Here is an 8,994-nt window from a genome sequence, read left to right as displayed (position 1 = left end):
CTTAGACTCCAGTGAGCTGAAATGATGAATAGGTAATGCTTTCTTCTGGCAAACAGAAATTCGGTATCTCTAAATTCTGTGCCTGCCAATGTGGATGGGCTTCACACTATGCAAATGGCACATTTCCTAGTAATTATGGACTGTGTATTTAACTAACATTAATGAATAAAAAAATAATTGTAAAGTGAGTCATTCTGGTCTAAGTTTACTGATACCATAACATGAAATGCAGAGTCTCTAGGTCACAGTGCAGAGAAAGACTAAATGGGAATTTTAAGTGTTCCTTTCGTTAGAGTGGGTAGATAGCTAGACTTAAGCAGGTAGAGGGACGGGGACTTGGTCAGATGCTTGCTTACATCCTTCGCATTCTGTACAAGCTGTTCCCATGGGAGGGGAGGGAGGGTATAGATAATAGACGGGCCAAAACTGGCTGATTCCAACACGGAGGAGAAGTTGACCCTGACTTCACTTCCAAATACATTATATACTCACTAACATAGTAAAATCAAATATAGTGAAAAAACCTCCCTCGCCGGATGTGAGGGTGAAGCAAGCCTGAACTCCAGGAAGACTCCACCTGCTCCCTTTGAAACCTAACCCTACTTAATGATGTTCATCTCCCTGCAGATAAAAAGGGCGTCCTATCATTCCCTGCACCTCAACCCTCTGGGGTACTGTTATCTTTCTCTGCACTTTATTCTCCAGATAAACTCAATGCTCAACAACCATTCTTGAAGTCTTTCTTGCAATAAGACTAGGGACCCATCTCCGGTAATACTTTCACATATTCACAAGCTTAGCAACTTCACTGATGGATTGACTGGTGGGGGAGGGGTCGAGCCAGCGGCACTCCAGGGGTGCAGGCTTGGGGACCTATCGGAGGGCGTCCTGGCAGACCCCTACGGTCTGTGCTGGCGGGGGAGCGGTTGTGCCAGCGGAACTCCTGGTGTGCAGCCTTGGGGACCGATCGGAGTGTGTCATAGCGGACCGCAATTCTCTGTACCGGCGGGGGAGGTGTCGGGCCAGCGGCACTCCAGGGGTGCAGCCTTGGGGGCCTATCGCAGGGGTCCTGGCGAACATCTATGGGTCTGTGCTGGTGGGGGAGGGGGAGGGGCATCGGCACACCAGGGTTTCAGACTTTGGGCCCTATCGGAGGGGTCCCTGGCGGACTACATGAGTCTGTGCTCGCGGGTGAGGGGTCGGGCCAGCGGCACTCCAGAAGTGCAAATTCCGTCACTTGAAAATTAAGTAACTTAATAACACGTGAGTTATTTACAATAGCCAAGAAATAGAAGCAACCTAAGTAGGGGCGGTGCATATACAGAATGGAATATTATTCAGCCGTAGGAGGAAAACAAATTCTACCATTTGCAACAACATGGATTGAGCCAGAGGGTATTTATGCTCAGTGAAATAAGCCAGGCGGAGAAAGACAAGCACTAAATGATTTCACTCATCTGTGGAGCATAAGAACAAAGCAAAAACTGAAGGAACAAAACAGCAGCAAACTCACAGAAGTCAAGAATGGAGTGACAGTTACCAAAGGAAAGGGACTGGGGAGGGTGGGTGGGAAGGGAGGGAGAAGGGGAATGAGGGCTATCAGGATCAGCACACATAATGCAGGGGCGGCGCGGGGAGGGCGGTACGACACGGAGACAAGTAGTGACTCTACAGCGTTTCACTACGCGGAAGGACAGTGACTGTAATGGGATGTGTGTGGGAGACGTGAGAATGGGGGGAATCTGGTAACCACATTGTTGCTCATGTGATTATTAATGACACCAAAATAAAATAAATAAAAATAACACGTGCGTCATCTCGAATAAATTAGAAAGTATATTGAACAAAATGAAAGCCCCCGCCTGACAACCCGCTTGGCCAATGAGCGTGCGTCATCGCACTTAGACCCGCCCCCGACTGACGGCTCCCGCGGCCAATGAGCGAGCGGCTCCGCTGAGCAGGCAGCCATTGGGCGTGCGCGAAGCACACGTAACTCGGGCGGCTACGTGTTAGTAGTAGGCGTCCCCACCGCCGTATTCAAGAGTTAGTAGCGTCGCGAGCTCCGTCGGAAGAAGATTCTTTCCCGGCTCTGTCCGTGCTGCGGTCCGCCGTCCCTTTCCGGCCTCCTCCGGCCAGCCGTCCGGTCCGCGCAGCGAGCCCGCCGGAGTCCAGATGGTGGACCCGCGCTGTGCTCGGCTGTGCCTTCCTCCCGGCGCGCAGGCGCCGGCGGCACCGACCTCGCTCCTCGGCCTCAGATCGCCTCCTTGCGCCGGCTGGGCTCCCGGGGCCACACTCGCCCTTTCTCGGCTCTCCCGCGGCGGGCGGAGGGCGGCGTTCGACCCGGACTTGGATCCGCCGCCCCGGCCGGACCTGCGCCCGTCCAGCGCTGCCGCCTCCAGCCTGGTGCCATGGGCGGCGCGACCGGGACCCTCGCCGCCACGGGCCTGCTTTCGGTCTCGGCGGCCGCCGCGGGTCAGTCGCGCAGGACCAGCTCGTCTGCCGCAGCACGTGGGACCGCCTGTCCCCCGCCGACCGCCTCGCCAAGGCCACCGAGAGCCCGGCCGCGAGGCGGCTCCCGCCGCCGCGGACTTCCGGCGGAGCGTCCAGAGCGGGCCCCGCTTCAGGGGTGAAGGCGACAGCGACGGCTGTGCGGGCCGGAAGGTACTTGGCCGAGGGGCGCGGTGGGGCCCGGACGGGGCATGGGGACCCCTGCCTCCGCCTGCGAGCGCGGCGAACCGGTGAGGGGGTGGCCGTGCGAGGGGCTGGGCGGGCGGCGCGTAGCCCGCGGGGCCAGGGGGCCACCGACACGAGTTGGGGGCTGGCGGGGTCCGGGACGGGGCCGCCGGCGCAGGGGTTGGGCCGGGCCGCGCGGACCGGAAGGTTGGCGGGCGTCTTGCCGTGTGTGCAGTTTTTCGGCGGCGGCCGCGAGGGCGAGGGCCGGGCGAGCTGAGGGTCGGGCGGGACTCGTGGCGCGGCGGTGTGGGAGAGGCCGCCGGAGGCAGCGCCTTCAGAATTAATTTTTTTCATGAGGTACCTCTCGTACTTTTTATTTGGGTACCTATTCAATTTCCCTGCTGGTAATTGGTTTGTTCAGATTTTCTGTTTCTTCCAGGGTCAGCCTTGGAAGGTTGTATTTTTCTAGAAAGTTGACCATTTCTTCTAGGTTGTCCTGTTTGTTACCATATAATGTTGAGGTACTTGCCCTCTATACCCATTTTGTTGAGACTTTTTATCATGAATGGATGTTGAATTTTGTCAAATGCTTTTTCAGCAACTATGGAGATGATCATGTGGTGTTTGTCCTCTTTTTTGTTGATGTGGATGATGTTGATGGATTTTCTAATACTGTACCATCCTCGCATCCCTGGAATAAATCCTACTTGATCATGATGAGTGATCTTTTTGATGTATTTTTGAATTCTGTTTGCTAATATTTTGTTCCATTTTTGCATGTATGTTCGTCGGGGATATTGGTCTGTAATTTTCTTTCTTTGCGGTGTGTTTGCCACGTGTTTGGTATTAGGGAGATGCCAAACTTGTAGAATGAGTTTGGAAGTATTCTTTCCTCTTTTACTTTTTGGAAAAGTTTAAGGAGGATGGGTATTAGATCTTCACTAAATTTTTATGAAATTCAGTGGTGAAGACATCTGGATCAGGAGTTTTGTTCTTAGGTAGTTTTTTTATTGCCATTTCAGTTTCATTGCTAGTAATTGCTCTGTTCGGATTTTCTGTTCTTTGTAGGTTAGCCTTGGAAGGTTGTATTTTTCTAGAAAGTTGTCCATTTCTTCTAGGTTATCCAGTTTGTTAACATATAATATTTCATAATCTCTAATAATTCTTTGTATTTCTGTGGTGTCCATAGTAATTTCTCCTTTCTCATTTCTGATTCCGTTTATGTGTACAGACCCTTTTTTTTCTTAATTAGTCTGGCTAGGGGTTTATCTACTTTGTTTATTTTCTCGAAGAACCAGCTCCTGCTTTCATTGATTCTTTGTATTGTTTTATTCTTCTCTATTTTATTTCTGGTCTATTCTTTATTGTGTTCCCCCTGCTGAGTTTGGGCCTCATTTGTTCTTCTAGTTTAGTTAATTGTGAGTTTTGACTGCTCATATGGGATTGTTGTTCTTTCCTGAGGTAGGCCTGTACTGCTATATCCTTCCCTCTTAGCACCACCTTGTCTGTGTCCCACAGATTTTGCATTGTTGAATTATTGTTGTCTTTGTCTCCATATATTGCTTGATCTCTGTTTTTATTTGGTCATTGATCCATTGGTTATTTCGGAGCATGTTGTTAAGCCTCCATGTGATGGTAGGCTTTTTTGTGTTATTTTTGTAATTTATTTGTAGTTTCATACCCTTCTGGTGTGAGAAGCTGCATCATTTTTGGGAGCTCATCCGGGATAACTTCGGAGTAAGTCATAATCCAAGCCTGCCTTTTCTTTCACGGTCTTTATAGAACGAAGCTGTCTATGGCACACAACATCGGGCGCTCGTCAGCCACTTAAATGGGAATAGCCCGGCTGCTGATCTCAAAGTCTCGAGTGACAGGTTCCCCTGTGTCTCTCTCAGTGGATCCCCCGTCTTCCTTTGGAGCCGCGCAAGTCACCTGAGTGGAGGCCAGGTTTCCCCTTCAGAGGCATCTCCTTGGACGCGAGGGACTGAGGAAAGCCGTGGCCTTGTGCGAGCGCCTAGGCTGAGGCTACACTTCAGCTGCTTCTCAAAGGTCTGTGTGTCTGGAATCAGACCCCGACAGCCCGACTGGGTACCAATGAGGAGTGTCTCTCTTTCTGTCTCTCTTTGACTTCCAGCCTGCTTTCTCAGGCCACCCTGGCCTCGGAGTGAGGCAGGGGGCGTTCCTATAACCCTCTTCTAACTTCATCAATTCCACGGAACCTAATGCCGACCACCACAAGGTAGGAGATCTATGCTTCACTTTTATTCTTGTCTAAATGCTGTTCTTTTTATCTCATTAAAATGTGTCTGGGCAACCGTTAGCCATCTAAAAGACAATTATCGTCGGCTACCCGTCTTAAGTCTCATGTGAAAGGTTTCCCGGTGTCTGCCGGTCCTTGATCCCCCGCGTCTGGATGGACGGGAATGTCAGGGAGTGGCTGAGTGGATCTCCTACTTTCCTTTCCTAATCTGTGGATTGCGAGGGCTCACTGGACTCAGACAGTGGTCCTTGGGTCTCGGCTCCGGTTCATCGATCCGATGGCGCTGAGTGAACCTCCAGCTAGGCTGCTGCCTATGTGAGAGTTGCAGATGACCTGTGACCTTTTTTCTCACAGATCAGATTTCTTACAGTGGGTGATTAGCAGGATGATTCCCAGGAAGTGGCAGAAACCGGTGTCCCCCCATAAATGTCTGTGGCAGCCTCTGAATTTTATCTCTGGCTTTGGAGAAAGTTCCCCTGCTCTCTATTCAAAGCAGTCCTCTTAGGACTGGGCCACTTTCTCCTATATAATGTAAATGAAGTCTGTGAAGTAGTCAAGCTGAAACCTGAGTGCAACATGTAAATGGCTCTATTCTATTGAGCTCCCTTCCTTAGAGCCAGCTATCCTGGGGCTGTGGCATTTCCTTATCTGCCGCCACAGGGAAGCGAAACAGGCTTGTGACTCTGACCAAGGCTCTGGCAGTGAGAGGTCACAGTCCCTGCACTTACCGGACTGGCAGGGGGCTCTCAGGGAATGATCCCGAGTGTACTATGCTAAAGCTTGTGCAGAGAAAACTAGGATCCAGATTAAAACTCCCAAAAGGCGTAAAGTAGATGCACACTGGTAAGGTCTCACTAAGAATCCAGAGGTCTGAGGCGACTCTTACTTAGTGGGAAGGCAAGAGGGAAATTGAGCAAGGTGCAGGCCATGGTGGTAAGAAGTGTTGAAATCCAGTAGGCCTGGCAGAGGAGGTGATTGACTATTGTCACCCAAGCTCCAGGGCGAAGGGGATGCCCTCACGGAGAGAGAGGCTGACCAGGTGCTGGATGTGAGGCCCCACACAGGGAGCACCCTGGCTGGCCTGCGGGGGCTGAGGCAGGTGCAGGCCCAGTAGGTCTTTGTGTGTGTGTGGTGATGTCATGCCTGTGGCCCTGCCTTGTGGCCCATCTCCAGAGAGCATGGGTAGTCACAGGTAAGGGAGCCACCTTTTGGGGACACCAAGGGCTGGTGTGGGTTAGTGGCCCTTGGGCTTGCTGAGGTGGCAGGCCAGGTAGCTTTCTGGGAAACTGCTCCCCTCTCTACTGTTAAAGTGGAGGTGGCGTTTCACTGCATTTAGGCATTTAGATGTGAGTGAGTTCTATTTGACATGGAATAGTAGCTTTTAGAGCTATGTTTATTTCTGTTCGTATGAAAAAGGTGCTGAGCCTAAAGAGTTGGGTGAAGGTGGCAGGAATTCTAAGAATATTTATGTCCTTGAATTTCTGTTCAGGGAAGTGATTCTGAAGTAATTTTTTACTGATGTATGAAGGTGGTGAGTAAGTCACATCAGTCATGTCGAGATGAAGTGATGTAGTAGAAATAAAGCCCCTACACCTTGGCCTGATACATAGGAGCCATTGGTGCTTTTTGCTCTCCTGTCCTGGTTTATTACGTTAACTAACTTCGTGGTTCAGAGTGGTCCCAACCACATTTCAAGCAAAATCTTTCTAAAACTGCATAGAAACACTTGGCACCATATCCCCAGAGGCTAGTGGAAAAATTATTCTTTCTGATCACTGTTTGTTTGCCAGTTGTTTTCTCTAGCCCATGTTCCTTTCCTATTTTTGCATTTCCTGTGATTGTAGATCGATAGGGGCGGTGGTGTGCGTCTCTGCTAGACGGGCCTTTGGGGCTGTTCCGGCCGAGTCTGTGCTCCTAGCCGGATGGTTGGCAGTGTTTTTACCTTAAACACAGCTTGTCCTCTGACGTATTCACGCAGGATTACTTCTCTTATGCAATCAAAATTGTAGGAAAACCATTAGGTTTTTATGTTCTCAGTTGTATTTCAGATCTAACCTGATTTCTTATGTACGTTCTATGTTCCTTTTGAATTGTAAGCATAAAGTGACAGATAACATTTATGTTCGCCTACATCATTCGCTGTAAAGAATTACATCAACATGTAAGTTTTATCAAATTGTGGAGCATACCAGTGTTCTAGCTTTGAATGATTTTGTGTGATCGCTTAAGAGTCACTGGTGTCTGGCACACAGTGTACCAACACCTACCATCATTTGCAGGAATGTCTGCCAGTTCTAATTTGATTTTTTTTCATTGTTCATTTTCACCTAGGAACTGATGTTTGAATATATTTCAGACATTTTCTGATTAGAAAATATCGAGGTGAAACATAGAACCTCTTCATGGCCACACGTTCTGTTCTCGTTATTGTAATCTGAGCATTTGAGTTACAGACACTTGATTTGTTTCATTACTGCTGAAATATAGAAGTATTCTTGGAGTTTGTGAGCCAGTCACACTAGACCATTTTATTTAATGTTTTTATAAGCAGTCTTTTGAATATGTTCGGCCATGAAGTGGAATACACACCGTAGTGTCTGAATCTCTACATATATTTATGATGACATTTTTTCAGAGGGACTCCAGGAGACAGCCATACCAGTGAAACAATGACTTAAAAAAGGCCCTGCCAAATAAAATTATATATAATATGTAAGTACGTACATGCATTCTCCATTAAACATGAAAACTGTGACACAGTTTGGAAATTATGTGTCTTCTGGGGTTAATTATTTCTCTGTGACATAAATAGTAACATTAAAAAACAGAGCAATAGAACTAGTTGACAATCAAAATTAATAGTAATTTCTAGCAGATAGTTTAAAGATAATAGGTTTTAAGCTATGAAAGTGTTTTAGTACGTTTTTATTTTAAGATAGTTTCAGATTTACAGAAAATTTGCAACTACAGGGCAGGGTTTCACAATTTGCTCAGGTCCCTTCCCCTCTTTCTACCATCATTATAGCTTATTGTTACAGTTAAAAACAGTGATGCTGTAGTGTCACCATCCACCATCCATTGTTTCCCTCATATTTCCATAGATGGACCCTTTCTCGAAGATCCAGTTCAGGATACCTCATTACATCCAGTGATCTCGTCTCCTTAGGACACTCTTTGTTGTTGGCGTTTCTGAGACATTCTTTGTTTTGGATGATCTTTTCCCTTTTCAAGATTCTTTGCCATTAATATTGTAGAATTTTCCCCAGTCACATTTAACATGACATTTCTCTTGTGACTACTTGGAGTTGTGTTTTATGGGGAAGAAGGTCACAGAGGGCAGGTACAGTTCACAGCACCTCATGTCAAGGGCAAGTGCTCTGAAGGAGACTTGATATTGCTGATGTTGTCCGAAGTGGCAGGATTTTTTTTTCTTTCTTAAAGGTGAGTAATATGCCACTGTGTGCGTGTGTGTGTGTGTGTGTGCGCGTGCTTCAGATGTTTATCCATTCATGTATGTACGGACATTTAGGCTGCTTCCATATCTTGTCTGTTGTAAATAATGCTGCAGTGAACATAGAGATGCATATGTCTTTTCAAATTAGTATATTCACTTTCTTGGGATAAATACATAAAGCAAAATTTCTGGTATATAGGAGTTCTATTTTGAATTGTTTGAGGAGCCTCCATACTGTTCTTCACATTGGATACACCAATTCCCATTCCCAACAATCAAGGGTTTCTTTTTCTCCACATCCTTGTGTAGTTACTTTTTGTCTCCAATTTGAACTTCCATTCTAACAGATTTGAATTGAGATCTCATTGTGGTTTTGATTTGCATTTCCCTAATGGTTAGTGATACTGAGACTATTTCCATGTGCCATTTGGCCATCTACACATCTTCCTTGGAAAAATGCTATCTAGGTCCTCTGCCCATTTTTTTAATTGGATTGTCTTTTCAGTAGTAGTTGTAGGAGTACTTTATATGTTTTTTATGTTAACCCCAAATTGAATATGTCATGTGCGAACATCTTCTAGCATTCAGTACATTATTCTTCTGTATT

The 8,994-nt window shown here is 47.4% G+C and overlaps 1 protein-coding gene across 12 annotated transcripts in view; it reads left to right on the top strand.

Annotated features, from left to right (window-relative positions):
* The first annotated feature begins 1,838 nt into the window (after positions 1-1,838).
* The window catches only part of LOC118931930 (fibrous sheath-interacting protein 2-like), a 104,928-nt gene continuing 97,772 nt past the window's right edge, over positions 1,839-8,994 (top strand). For 6 of the 12 annotated variants that reach the window (XM_057503788.1, XM_057503792.1, XM_057503796.1 and 3 more), the window contains exon 1: positions 1,845-2,661. In XM_057503788.1, the coding sequence (XP_057359771.1) occupies positions 2,173-2,661 (489 nt within the window). In that variant the 5' untranslated portion in view covers positions 1,845-2,172. Of the gene's footprint in view, positions 2,662-8,994 lie in introns of all 12 variants that reach the window. The other 6 variants (XM_057503789.1, XM_057503793.1, XM_057503791.1 and 3 more) reach the window with 5 other exon arrangements.

Source organism: Manis pentadactyla, chromosome 6 (assembly GCF_030020395.1).
Source record: "Manis pentadactyla isolate mManPen7 chromosome 6, mManPen7.hap1, whole genome shotgun sequence".
NCBI lineage: Eukaryota > Metazoa > Chordata > Mammalia > Pholidota > Manidae > Manis > Manis pentadactyla.
Note: the sequence above shows the minus strand (reverse complement) of the source record. Positions and strands in the feature narration are given on the sequence as shown.